The 14,015-nt window shown below is 39.8% G+C and overlaps 1 protein-coding gene across 1 annotated transcript; it reads left to right on the top strand.

Annotated features, from left to right (window-relative positions):
- The first annotated feature begins 10 nt into the window (after positions 1-10).
- ddx23 (DEAD (Asp-Glu-Ala-Asp) box polypeptide 23) lies at positions 11-13,940 on the top strand. Its single transcript, XM_052593542.1, has 16 exons — positions 11-377; positions 1,083-1,264; positions 1,350-1,469; positions 1,929-2,085; positions 2,164-2,302; positions 2,398-2,531; positions 8,160-8,272; positions 8,511-8,654; positions 9,268-9,493; positions 9,648-9,793; positions 9,890-10,067; positions 12,245-12,487; positions 12,613-12,764; positions 12,858-12,966; positions 13,048-13,222; positions 13,359-13,940. Exons 2-16 carry the CDS (start codon positions 1,083-1,085, stop codon positions 13,580-13,582), a joined length of 2,442 nt encoding a protein of 813 aa, XP_052449502.1. The 5' UTR covers positions 11-377; the 3' UTR covers positions 13,583-13,940.
- The last annotated feature ends 75 nt before the right edge of the window (positions 13,941-14,015 follow it).

The following is a 14,015-nucleotide window of genomic DNA, read 5'->3' as shown; positions in this document are numbered from 1 at the left end:
AGAAGCCCAAGGGAGGAGATGTTATCTGAGAATGGGTCACACTGGTTTAAATACAACAGAATAGGAAAGCATTCAACTGGATTAAGCACTGCACCGTGTCACCGTAGCCCAAATAGTGAAAGCCAGCCCGGGCCAGCTCCGCGGAACTCAAAAATATTTCAAAATATTTTTTGAATAACACTTTTTTGTTATTTATTATACAGTCTAGTAGGTGGCGGTAATGCGCCTTTGAGAGGAGTTAACAACCAACAATAAACCTAAAAGAAGTTTCCAGAAGACTCTCCCACCGGAAGACCGTCATGTGTTGACGCCAATCGTAACCGCGTCTCAGTCAAACGCAGAGGCTTCGTAAGTGACACGATTTTTGATATTTCAAGGTAAGTAAAGGCTTCTGATTTCTACTGTTTTAATCACAGTCCAGCCGAGTGTGTTCCTAGTAACTTGATTTTACTCGTTATAGTAATTTTTGTCTGGTTTCTAAAGGTTTTGTTTATTTGCTGTGCTCATTGCTGCGTAGATTCAGTGTGAAGTAAACGATATTATTATAACTCTGTAACTAGAATAACATTAGACCTGCAATAATATCCCGCTGTGGAATATTATTGCACATGTAAAGTTTATACTCTAGTTAACGTTACCTTGTTTAGCCATGAATTAATGTTTTCGATTAGACTTAAATATGACTAATTATTTCTCCTAAACAAAACAAAATGCCTTTTCCTGTCAAATATGTCTAACGTTATATAATAATCTGGTAAATCTTGATGAATAAATACTGTACCGTTTTGGAAAACAATTTTTTTTTTTTTAAATGTAAGTGCGTATGATCTGACACTTACGCAGCCTTGGTGTAAACGTCAACAAACCTCGTCATCAGTCAACCCCTCTCTTCCCTCTCCTCTCTCTCTCTGTCTTCTCTCCTCTCTCCTCTCTCTGTCTTCTCTCCTCTCTCTCTCTCTCTCTCTCTTCCCTCTCCTCTCTCTCTGTTCTCTCCTCTCCTCTCTCCCTTCTCTCTCCTCTCTCTCTCTCTCTCTCTCCTACCTCTCTCTCCTCTCTTCTCTTCTCTTCTCTCCTCTCTCCAGATGGCGGGAGACTCGTCTGATAAGAAGGAGCCGGACGCCGCGGGAAAGGAGCGGGAGTCCCGGAAGCGCAGTCGGTCTCGCTCCAGGGATCGTGATCGGAAGGTGTCTCCGGGCAGGGAGCGCAAACGACACCGATCCCGTGAACGCAAGCGCTCCCGCAGCCGGTCCAAATCTCTTGAGCGGTGTGTAGGGTTATACTGTTCTTCTCAGATCAGTGCTATAATGTGTCTGTACTCTAATGCATGAACTCTTCTTCTCTGTGTGTAGAGATCGTCGTTTAAAAGACAAAGAACGAGACCGAGACAAGGACAGAGACAGAGACAGGAGCCGCAAAGACAGAGAAAGAGACCGGGACAGACGGGACAAAGACCGGTCCAAGAAATCAAGGTCTGAATCAGTCTCGCCTCAGAAATCTTTTTAGGGCCGAACAGTGCGAATGACAAGATGACCTGATGCAAGTGCTTTATGACTTTATATTTATTGATCCTATCAACTTGATAACTTTTGTTATGCATTGAACATAGTTAAAAGTTTTGATTTTACTTTTAAGGAAATATAATATTATGACATTGTTACTATAACAGAATCTCTGACACACAAAATATGATGCAGAAAAATAAATAAGTAGCAACATTAAATACAAATCTGCATTAAATACAAGTCGAAATCATTGTGACATATATCCAAGGGATTCTCAAATGAGAGAAAAATGGGCGTATGAATTAAAGAAAAACTGATGATGTGCCGATAAATGGATTATGAACACTGCAATATTCCATGAAAAGAAGTATTATCAATGTTGATTTCATGATGACTTTAATACGGTTTAATGTTTTTTCCTCCCAGGAGCACTTCTCCTAAATCCAAGGATTTGAAAATAAAGAAGGAGAAGGATGTAAAAAAAGAGGAAGAGGAGGAAAATGAGAAGAAAGAGAAGGTACAGCCTCTTTCTCTTGAAGAGCTGCTTGCTAAGAAGAAAGCAGAAGAAGAGGCAGAATCTAAGGTGAGGAGATCTTTTTTTATATTCATGAAAATGCATCCCGCTGTTGTTGTTTTTCCTAAACATTTGTTCCTGTTGCAGCCCAAGTTCTTGTCTAAAGCGGAGCGAGAAGCTGAGGCCATCAGACGGAGGGAGCAGCAGACAGAGGAACGCCGCAGACAGCTGGACGAGGAGAGGAAGAAACGGAGAATATTTCAGGACATCGGCAGGAAGATGTTAGGTGAGAGGCAGGACTACTGCAGCATCTGTAGAAACATGATTATACCATGTTCAGTTCCTCTCTTTTCTTATCATCTTACTCAATCCAACTTGCAGAGGATCCTCAGGAGAGAGAACGGCGGGAAAGAAGGGAGCGGATGGAAAGAGAGAACAATGGGAATGATGAAGACGATGGGCGTCAGAAAATTAGAGAAGAGAAAGACAAAGGAAAAGAGCTGCAGGCCATAAAGGTGAAGAGTCCTACATTGTCTTCTCAGCTGGAGAAAACACTAACCACTTTAGATCAATCTCCTGGCTGAGAGCAATCATTACAGAAAAGAAATTGGTATTAAACATTTCATTCATTGCACAACATAGAGGGTATAGGAAAAAAACATGACATTTTTCTTAGATTACACAGAATTTTACCAGTCACTATTTCATTAACTGATACAGAATCACACTGATTAGTAGTTAGCAGACTGTGTCAAGCAGAAAAGTTAACCTGATAACATACAGTGGAGCACCAGTGATCCATATGGATGTACATTTATACATTAGGGATGTCAGTTGATTAAAATTTATGATCTAATTAGGGTTGCAACTAGCGATTATTTTGATAATCGATTAGTTGTCCGATTATTATTATTTCTATTAATCGATGAATCGGATTAAAACCCCTATTTTCTTTATTTTAATTTTACTGACAAAAACATACTTTTCCACATTCTGCCCAAAGACCTAATTAAAATTAGAAATAACTAATTTGCCAACCGAATGCTAAGAAACACATACAGTGCTTAACCACCTGTCATAAGACAAAACACACATATTTTAGGAATCTGCCAAAAAAAAAAAAAAATCGAAAAAATGTTATTGTAATTTTTGCACAGATAACAAACTGAAACAACTAAATAGTATTTATTTACATAATAACAAAAATGGCCTCCTTTGCCTTTGATAACGGCTCACATGCTTGCTGATATTGTTTATGTACTTTTTGACTAATGTACCTGAATAAAAAAACAAAGCACTTGACTATTTCTTTCTGATTTCTTTCACAGATAACAGCAATAATTATATTATAGGACTAAAAATAGCTTGCCACTGTTATTGAAGAGTTTACGCATATTGGAGGTCTAACCAATACAGAAAGCTTAAAATTATTTTGGTAACTACTAAATAACAAGAGCAGCAATGGTACAAAACTTACAGAATTGGTTAAAAACCTTACATGAATTTGTTTTGATAAATTTGTTAATCACGCTAGGCTCATAGAATATAGTTTAAATCTCTAGATCAAAAAATAAAACAATTAAGATAATAAAGATGAATAAAATCAATAATGCTCTGCAAGAACACACGTTGCGTGCACTTTTCAACTTTACGCAGACTGTCAGGACGGGCCTTTATGCAGAAGTGATGAGTGAATTTGTGACATTTACAGATGGATATGACTGTTAACTGAAAGGTGGGGGTTTTTTCGCTGAGGACATGCGTATCTGTCAAAGTGACGGGCAGGGCAGGCCATTACACATCAGCTTGAAGCTTAAAATAAAGATTTCTCATGTTACATATACTTACATTTATGCACAAAGCGACTTAAACTGCATTTAGGCTAATATTTTTTATCTAACATGTGTTCCCTTGGAATCAAACCCACATCCTTTTGGGCTGCTGACGCAATGCTCTACCACTCTATTCAGTGCTGAAATTTGATGCGACTGGCTGAAGTTGGACGTGCACTCTGGGCAGACCCGACTAATCAATAATGAGAATCGTTGTCTACGATTTTCATTATCGATAATAATCAATTTGATCAATTAGTTGTTGCAGCCCTAAATCTAATTAATAACATGTTTCAATTAAATTTCAGTAATAAATTTGACTGTGAAAATACCCATAAAATATTATTTTAAGCATTTTTTTGGGTTAAAGGAGAAAGTATTAAGTAGACCAAAAAAAATTAGCTTTAGAAAGAACTATTTTATTTGATTAAACAAAATTCATTACACATTTAGGCTTCAACAGCCTAACATAAACTCTGGAACATAAAAGATGATGATTTGAGAAACATCTCAGTATTTTTTGTTCATACAATGAAAGTTATTGGTAACCAAAACATGTTCCACAAAAGAAAGGTTTGAAACGACATGAAGGTGAGTAAATGACAGAATAAATTTAATATAGAATACGTTTTTCCTGATATATATTTTTAAACCTTTTTTATTTTATTTACTACTTAGGTTTGTTGACATCAGCTTCAACAATGTCTATGATCAGATATGTTTTTAGAAGACTATCAAAATTTGCTCTGCTTGAGAAAGCATGAAAATAAACAGTTATGATTTTTTTTTTCATATGATTTAGGTGAGTTAGTTTTGCATCAAACACAGTATAATTTTTGGCAATTGAGATCTGGCAGCAACAGTGCATTTTTCTGCTTGGGCGAGCATTTCTTAGACAGCTTACCTTGCACATGAAATCAACCCCAGACCCGCAAATCACTGAGAACGCACTACAATCGAGTCAAAGCAACAGAGCAGAGACGAGAAAGCTGCAGAGAATCTACTTACCTGGAAGCCTCCATCACTGACGTAGATTTATAGAAAATTACGGTTGTTTTTAAATAAATAATTTTACATACTTATTCCCAACCATTTTTAAGCTTTAAGTCACATTTCAAATGACAAGGGATCAACTCATAATCATGTTTATAATTAGCCAGTGAACTCATTCTCTCTGACGACCTGGATATGTGGCACATTTGCAGTTTAGTTATAGATACAGATACAGATATCAATAGATAGATAGAAAGTAACTAGATATGTATGTAGTATGTAACCACAGTGTAAGTACACATTAGTACATAGTATCTAGAGCTGTAATATTTCTGTAACTACACGCATGTAACAACCCCTCAGGATGGTTTGTGTACAGTAAGTACAAATGTGTAACATGACAAATAACTACATTTTGTAACAACAATATGTACGAGAGTAATTGGAACCATTTGATCTGGGGTGGAGATGGGATCCAGGGTGTGGAGATGGGTAGGTTTGGGGTGGAGATGGGATCCAGGGTGTGGAGATGGGTAGGTTTGGGGTGGAGATGGGATCCAGGGTGTGGAGATGGGTAGGTTTGGGGTGGAGATGGGATCCAGGGGGTGGAGATGGGTAGGTTTGGGGTGGAGATGGGATCCAGGGGGTGGAGATGGGTAGGTTTGGGGTGGAGATGGGATCCAGGGTGTGGAGATGGGTAGGTTTGGGGTGGAGATGGGATCCAGGGTGTGGAGATGGGTAGGTTTGGGGTGGAGATGGGATCCAGGGTGTGGAGATGGGTAGGTTTGGGGTGGAGATGGGATCCAGGGTGTGGAGATGGGTAGGTTTGGGGTGGAGATGGGATCCAGGGGGTGGAGATGGGTAGGTTTGGGGTGGAGATGGGATCCAGGGGGTGGAGATGGGTAGGTTTGGGGTGGAGATGGGATCCAGGGGGTGGAGATGGGTAGGTTTGGGGTGGAGATGGGATCCAGGGTGTGGAGATGGGTAGGTTTGGGGTGGAGATGGGATCCAGGGGGTGGAGATGGGTAGGTTTGGGGTGGAGATGGGATCCAGGGTGTGGAGATGGGTAGGTTTGGGGTGGAGATGGGATCCAGGGTGTGGAGATGGGTAGGTTTGGGGTGGAGATGGGATCCAGGGGGTGGAGATGGGTAGGTTTGGGGTGGAGATGGGATCCAGGGGGTGGAGATGGGATCCAGGGGGTGGAGATGGGTAGGTTTGGGGTGGAGATGGGTAGGTTTGGGGTGGAGATGGGATCCAGGGGGTGGAGATGGGTAGGTTTGGGGTGGAGATGGGATCCAGGGTGTGGAGATGGGTAGGTTTGGGGTGGAGATGGGATCCAGGGTGTGGAGATGGGTAGGTTTGGGGTGGAGATGGGATCCAGGGTGTGGAGATGGGTAGGTTTGGGGTGGAGATGGGATCCAGGGGGTGGAGATGGGTAGGTTTGGGGTGGAGATGGGATCCAGGGGGTGGAGATGGGTAGGTTTGGGGTGGAGATGGGATCCAGGGTGTGGAGATGGGTAGGTTTGGGGTGGAGATGGGATCCAGGGTGTGGAGATGGGTAGGTTTGGGGTGGAGATGGGTAGGTTTGGGGTGGAGATGGGATCCAGGGGGTGGAGATGAGTAGGTTTGGGGTGGAGATGGGTAGGTTTGGGGTGGAGATGGGATCCAGGGGGTGGAGATGGGTAGGTTTGGGGTGGAGATGGGATCCAGGGTGTGGAGATGGGTAGGTTTGGGGTGGAGATGGGATCCAGGGTGTGGAGATGGGTAGGTTTGGGGTGGAGATGGGATCCAGGGTGTGGAGATGGGTAGGTTTGGGGTGGAGATGGGATCCAGGGTGTGGAGATGGGTAGGTTTGGGGTGGAGATGGGATCCAGGGTGTGGAGATGGGTAGGTTTGGGGTGGAGATGGGATCCAGGGTGTGGAGATGGGTAGGTTTGGGGTGGAGATGGGATCCAGGGGGTGGAGATGGGTAGGTTTGGGGTGGAGATGGGATCCAGGGGGTGGAGATGGGTAGGTTTGGGGTGGAGATGGGATCCAGGGGGTGGAGATGGGTAGGTTTGGGGTGGAGATGGGATCCAGGGTGTGGAGATGGGTAGGTTTGGGGTGGAGATGGGATCCAGGGTGTGGAGATGGGTAGGTTTGGGGTGGAGATGGGATCCAGGGGGTGGAGATGGGTAGGTTTGGGGTGGAGATGGGATCCAGGGGGTGGAGATGGGTAGGTTTGGGGTGGAGATGGGATCCAGGGTGTGGAGATGGGTAGGTTTGGGGTGGAGATGGGATCCAGGGGGTGGAGATGGGTAGGTTTGGGGTTGAGATGGGATCCAGGGGGTGGAGATGGGTAGGTTTGGGGTGGAGATGGGATCCACAAACCATTCAGTAGGTTGTTACACAAACATTAGAGCTGTAGATACTATGTATCAAATTGTACTTATACTGTGGTTACATACTATGTTAACATCTAGTTACAATGCAAGTACTCAGGTATTGGGGACACTTAATACATCAGATATTATTATTATTATTATCTTTTTTGGTAAAGAAAACACATTTTTACTCATTAATTATATATAACGAGTCGTATATTTTTAGAAATAGCCAAAAAATACCTTTGGTAAAAAAATTATAAATATTTATTTTATGCCAAAAATCATTAGGATATTAAGTAAAGATCATGTTCCAAGAAGATATTTAAGATCATTTTCCAAGAAGATATTTTGTAAATTTCCTGTTGTGCAAATATAGAAAAACTACATTTTTTTTATTAGTAATATACATTGCTAAAAATTAATTTGGACTATTTTTAACCCTCAGATTGCCTGATTGTTTCCCAGGATAAATCTTCATTTAATCTTGATTATAGAGTTTATAGAGATTATAGCGTAAAATGTGGAAATACTAGATTGCACAGAATTGTAACAATTGCACTTAATGTTCGTAAATTTAACAAATTATTAAAAAGACACAGCTAGTTTCAATTTATATTAAAAGTGAAGTTTCCAACTAGAAAAACTGAAATGGTATTTTCTTGTAAAATGTAGTCCAGTAATCTGTATTTAAATACATTTTTGCAGTGTACATAAACAGTTTGGCAATAAGCTGAACGTGGCAGGTGGGAAAATCATTAAGCATAAGTGAACTGTTACTAAATGTCCCTTTGGGAATAAGCACAGCAAATCGTGGCTCCAGAAAAATTGATGAAATAAATTTGTAAATGTAGTGTCTGCCATCAGAATAATCATCTTTGCATAATTCTTTCATTATGTGGTTATGTGTCTTTTTGACGAATGGTGAACTAATGCTTATTTATTTTCTCTTCAGGAGCGTTATCTTGGTGGTATGAAGAAACGGCGACGTACACGCCATCTGAATGACAGGAAGTTTGTCTTTGAGTGGGATGCGTCTGAAGACACATCAACCGACTACAATCCAATGTGAGCATCTCATGAGACGCCAGAAATAACTGCATTTATGTTTGCACATAAAAGTCCAGATTATTTCATGTATTTTACTGCATTGTATTTGATCTTACCTGCCTTAGGTAACTCTTTTTAGGTCTGCAAATGTTTAGCCAGTTGGATTGTACATATTATATGTATATATGATACAGAAGCTAAAGCATTACTTGACAGTACAAGAACACAGGTTTGACAGCTCTGTTTATGTGTTTAGTTATAAAGAAAAGCATCAGGTTCAGCTGTACGGCCGAGGCTTCATCGCCGGCATCGACCTCAAGCAGCAGAAGAGAGATCAGTCCCGATTCTACGGAGACCTGATGGAGAAGAGACGGACCCTTGAAGAGAAGGAGCAAGAGGAGTAAGTCCCACACGTTACATTTCAGATTGATGGATTGTATGTACACTGCCATTACCAAGAGTTTGTTTTTTTCTATTGAAAATTTCTGTTTAGCAAGGATGAATTAAATAGGTCAGAAATGACAGTAAAAAACATTTATAATGTTACCAAGGTTTTCTGTTTCAAATAAATTCTGTTCTTATGCACACACACACAAGTTTTTAACATTGATGATAATAAGGAATGCTTCTTGTGCACCAAACATCATATTAGAATGATTTCTGATGGATCATGTGACGCAAAAGACTGGAGTAACGATGCTGAAAACTCAGGTATTCATTGCAGAAATTAATTGCATTTTTCAATATATTACAATAGAAAGTTTTTTAAATTGAAAGATTGTAATACTGTTTTACTGAAGGCTTGGTGAGCACAAGAGACTTCTTTTATTAAAAAAAGGAGAAGAATTAGACCGCATTTTTTTGCATGTCCAACCTGTTTTATATTTTTTAATTGTGAATACTAGATGTTGACCCCCCCCAGTATTTACTAAAAAAAATTCCCTAAAATAAGCATTATTAGCATAATCAAATTTTCACAGCTAGCATGCTATTAAATATTCTGTATTTGACAGACTGAGGCTGAAGAAGGTCCGAAAGAAGGAGGCCAAGCAGCGCTGGGACGACCGGCACTGGTCTCAGAAGAAGATGGATGAGATGACAGACAGAGACTGGAGAATCTTTAGAGAGGACTACAGCATCACGACCAAAGGAGGAAAGATCCCCAACCCCATCCGCAACTGGAAGGAGTACTCACTGCCGCCACACATTCTGGAGGTCATCGAAAAGTGTGGCTATAAGGTCAGTAGTGTTTGTTTGGTGTGCTTCTCAATTGCCATGTTTAGGTTTAGATTGTTCAGCATGTGTTTAAAACGGCTTGTTGTGTCATGGCATCAATGTAAATGCTTTGAATATATTAAAAATGTATATTCTATACATTTTTATTCTTTGTCAGGATCCCACACCTATCCAGAGGCAAGCCATTCCTATTGGTCTACAGAACCGTGACATCATTGGTGTGGCTGAGACTGGCAGTGGTAAAACTGCCGCCTTCCTCATTCCTTTATTGGTCTGGATCACCACTCTGCCTAAGATTGACAGGTGAGAGCTCACTTTTCTCTGTCACGCTCTTATATGCTAACCCTTGTGTGGAATCAGATCTAATGTGGGAAACTCTGTATGTGTTTGTGACTGTAGGATCGAGGACTCAGATCAGGGACCGTATGCCGTCATTCTGGCCCCCACTCGTGAGCTGGCACAGCAGATCGAGGAGGAGACCATTAAATTCGGCAAACCGCTGGGGATCCGGACAGTGGCTGTGATCGGTGGAATATCCAGAGAGGATCAAGGCTTCAAACTCAGGATGGGTTGTGAGGTGAGAGCGTGATCCCTTTCATCTTATTTCTAAATTGTCATTGATTATTCATAATGATACATTTTTTTATGTTAGTGGCAGGTTTAGTATAAAGTAAAACCACAAAGAAAAAATTTTACTTGGAGAAAAAAACACACATTACAGCTATTATTCAACTAATATTCTGATTTATTATGAGTGTTTGAAACAGTTCTGCTGTCAAATATATTTGATGAATAAAAGGTTAAAAAGAACTGGATTTATTCAAAATAAAAATCAATTTAACACATCCTTGCTGAATAAAAGTATTGATTTTATTTTAAAAAAGAAATAAATAAATAAATGACTGACCCCAAATTACTGACCAGTAGTGTATATTATTATTACAAAATATTTATATTTTAAAAACATAGCTCCTTTTTTTTTTTTTTTTACTTTTTATTCATCAAAGTATCCTAAAAAGTATCACATGTTCTGAAAAAGTATTAAGCAGCAGAACTGTTTCCAACTTTGATAATGAATCATCATATTAAAATGATTTCTAAATGATCATGTGATAATGATCCTAAACATTCAGCTTTGCATCAAATATATATATTTTTTATGTTTTTATTGTGTAAGTTAGCTGTTTATTTATTATCATTTAATGAAAACGACCCAACTGCAGTTTGGTTGATATTAATTGGAATGTAAGACAAAAAAAAAAACATGATATTTGAGTTATGTAGCTGCAAATAATCTCTTCATACATACATATATATATATATATATATTAGGGGTGTAACGGCACGCAAAAATCACAGTTCGGTACGTATCTCGGTTTTAAAGTCACGGTTCGGGTGATTTTCGGTACAGTAAGGGGAAGAAATGCAAACATTAAACTGCAGGTTGTTTATTACTATAAACTTTTTTTTTTATAATTTGTTTACACTTTTTTTTTTAAATACTTTTTAATAAAATATATATAAATTAAAAAAAGAATAAGTAATAAAATACTGCTGCAAAGTTCTCCACTAAATAAAATACTCTCAGTCTCAAACCAATATCATATAATAACATATAATGAAAAATATTAATAAATAACTATAATTACAGTGCAGCATTACCAATCCCAGCTTGTAGGCCTCATATTTAAAAAAAAAAAAAAAAAAAAAAAAAAAAATCATTATATATGTATGTATGTATGTATATATATATATATATATATATATATATATATATATATATATATATATAATGTATGTATGTATGTATATATGTATGTATGTATGTATGATGTATGTATGTGTGTATATATATATATATATATATATATATATATATATATATATATATATATATCACTTTTCCAAAGTGTAAAGTTGCAGCATCAACAGTTTCAGTTTTTAGACCTGCTCAGATTTCGTTTGTCTTCACGACAACAATATCTAGATTTCATGTTGAACATAAATATAAAGCCTACTGATAAAGAACACCGTCAACAGTATTGATGGCAAAATAGACAATGTTTGACAGGTGCAATATTTGAAAATCGATTATTTATTTATTTATTAAATTACATTTATATCTGAATTTATGCCAACCCATAGACTTTCAAACATCAAAGTGTCATGAAGTAATAGCCATGTATTTGTGTACAAAATGACATATAAACATATTTTCCTAGTATATTTTGCCTTGAAACGCTTCCGACACGCGCACGTGTCGCGTGAAAAATAGGCGTCGGTTCCATTTCTAGCATGCACGCTATTTCCGCGCGGTTCCAGCCGCACCTGAGACGCACGTCTCACGCAGGCAGTCTGCATGCTCTAACCTGTTAACATGGGAGCCGAATTAAAAACAGACACGCCACGCAGCTGAGACACTTGCGCCATGCATCCAGTGTGTCGCAGGCCTTTCAGCTGCAGGGCAGGATTTGCGCTGAACGCGGAGACTTCCGCCACTTAATATGTTCGTTTGGAAACACGAAAATGTATATGTTCCGCATACAAAATATTGCATTCAGTCATTCGGTACACACGTGCACCGTACCGAAAGCCCTGTACCGAAACGGTCCGTACCGTTACACCCCTAATATATATACATACATACACACACACACACACACATGTATATATATATATGAATAATTCATTCATTAATAATACTGGAAGACCTCAATTTAGTTGTAGATCTAATGTTTTGCTCCTCATCCTCAGATTGTCATAGCTACACCCGGTCGTTTGATCGATGTGTTGGAAAACCGCTATCTCGTCCTGAGCAGATGCACGTATGTGGTACTGGACGAAGCCGACAGAATGATTGACATGGGCTTTGAACCCGACGTCCAGAAGATTCTGGAGTACATTCCTGTGACCAATCAGAAGCCAGACACGGATGATGCGGAGGACCCCGAAAAAATGATGCAGAACTTTGAGTCAGGCAAACACAAATACAGACAGGTAACAGATATCACGAGTCACCATGGTTTAACAGGAAATAGCTGACAGTGAACAATGAATAACAAAGTTTCTTTTTTCCTCCTACGATAACCTTTAATTGCACGTCCTTTCTCATGTTTTTTCAGACGGTCATGTTTACGGCCACCATGCCTCCTGCAGTGGAGCGTTTGGCCAGAAGCTACCTCCGCCGGCCTGCGGTGGTGTACATCGGCTCTGCAGGCAAACCTCACGAGAGGGTGGAGCAGAAGGTCATCCTCATGTCCGAGGGTGAAAAGAGGTCAGCGTGCACATCAACTGTAACCAATCGAGTGGAAGTTGTTGTCAGAAATGTACTTACCTTTTCTCTCAAATGTTCTTGCGTGGTAAACAGAAAGAAGCTGCTGGATGTTTTGGCAAGTGGCTTCGAGCCGCCCATCATCATCTTCGTTAACCAGAAGAAGGGTTGTGACGTGCTGGCTAAGTCTTTGGAGAAGATTGGAGTAAGTATTAATGTCTGTGATGCTTTCTAGAAGCATCTCTCCGTCAGAAACTATAAATCTTTGTTTGCTTCTGTCCTGCAGTACAACGCTTGTACACTTCACGGAGGTAAAGGTCAGGAACAGAGAGAGTTCGCTCTGTCCAACCTAAAGGCGGGAGCTAAGGACATCCTGGTGGCCACAGATGTGGCAGGCAGAGGTATCGACATCCAGGACGTCTCCATGGTCCTCAACTACGACATGGCCAAGAACATTGAGGGTGAGTTCAGCATCTTCAGCCCTATCCGGACACTTTTTATCCTTTACCCTTTAGAACTGTCAAATGGTTATATCAAGAGACTTCCTGTTTCACGTTCCTATTTAGAGGATTCATTTTTAACTGTTTCTTTTCTCAGACTATATCCATCGTATTGGCCGAACGGGTCGTGCTGGAAAGAGTGGTATGGCGATGACCTTCCTGACCAAAGAAGACTCTTCTGTTTTCTACGACCTGAAACAGGCCATCTTAGAGAGTCCCGTGTCCACCTGCCCCCCGGAGCTGGCCAATCACCCAGACGCCCAGCACAAGCCCGGCACCATCCTCACCAAGAAGAGGAGAGAGGAGACCATCTTTGCCTGAGCCCAACCATTTACACTTGTTGTTTGTTTTCTGTTGTACATCTTGTGAGTGTGCTGGGTCTCATCACCAGATTATTTGCAACCAAGTTTATAAGAGACCAGCAGTAAACCAGGGGATCAGTTTTCTGGCAGATAAACCAATCACAAGTGTAGAAACCTGTAAGAAAGCTGTAGCAGAGAGAAGTCATCCCTTGATGCACAGTTAGTCAAACATAACATTGTAGAACAGCACACATCTTTTCTTTTTCTTTCTTTTTTAATTGTGTAAAAATACCAACTCAATAATGCATCTGTAGATTTCAGTTAAAGGATGAGTAAAACCTGTTCAGTCTGTGGATAAATAAAGTCCTTCAGACTGAGTCATTTGTAGTTTGAAGTTCATTTAATTAGCGATTCTAAAAACTTATTTAGAAATGAACTTTTTGTGAGGAGTG

This window comes from Carassius gibelio, chromosome B23 (genome assembly GCF_023724105.1).
Source record: "Carassius gibelio isolate Cgi1373 ecotype wild population from Czech Republic chromosome B23, carGib1.2-hapl.c, whole genome shotgun sequence".
In the NCBI taxonomy this organism is placed as follows: domain Eukaryota; kingdom Metazoa; phylum Chordata; class Actinopteri; order Cypriniformes; family Cyprinidae; genus Carassius; species Carassius gibelio.
Note: the sequence above shows the minus strand (reverse complement) of the source record. Positions and strands in the feature narration are given on the sequence as shown.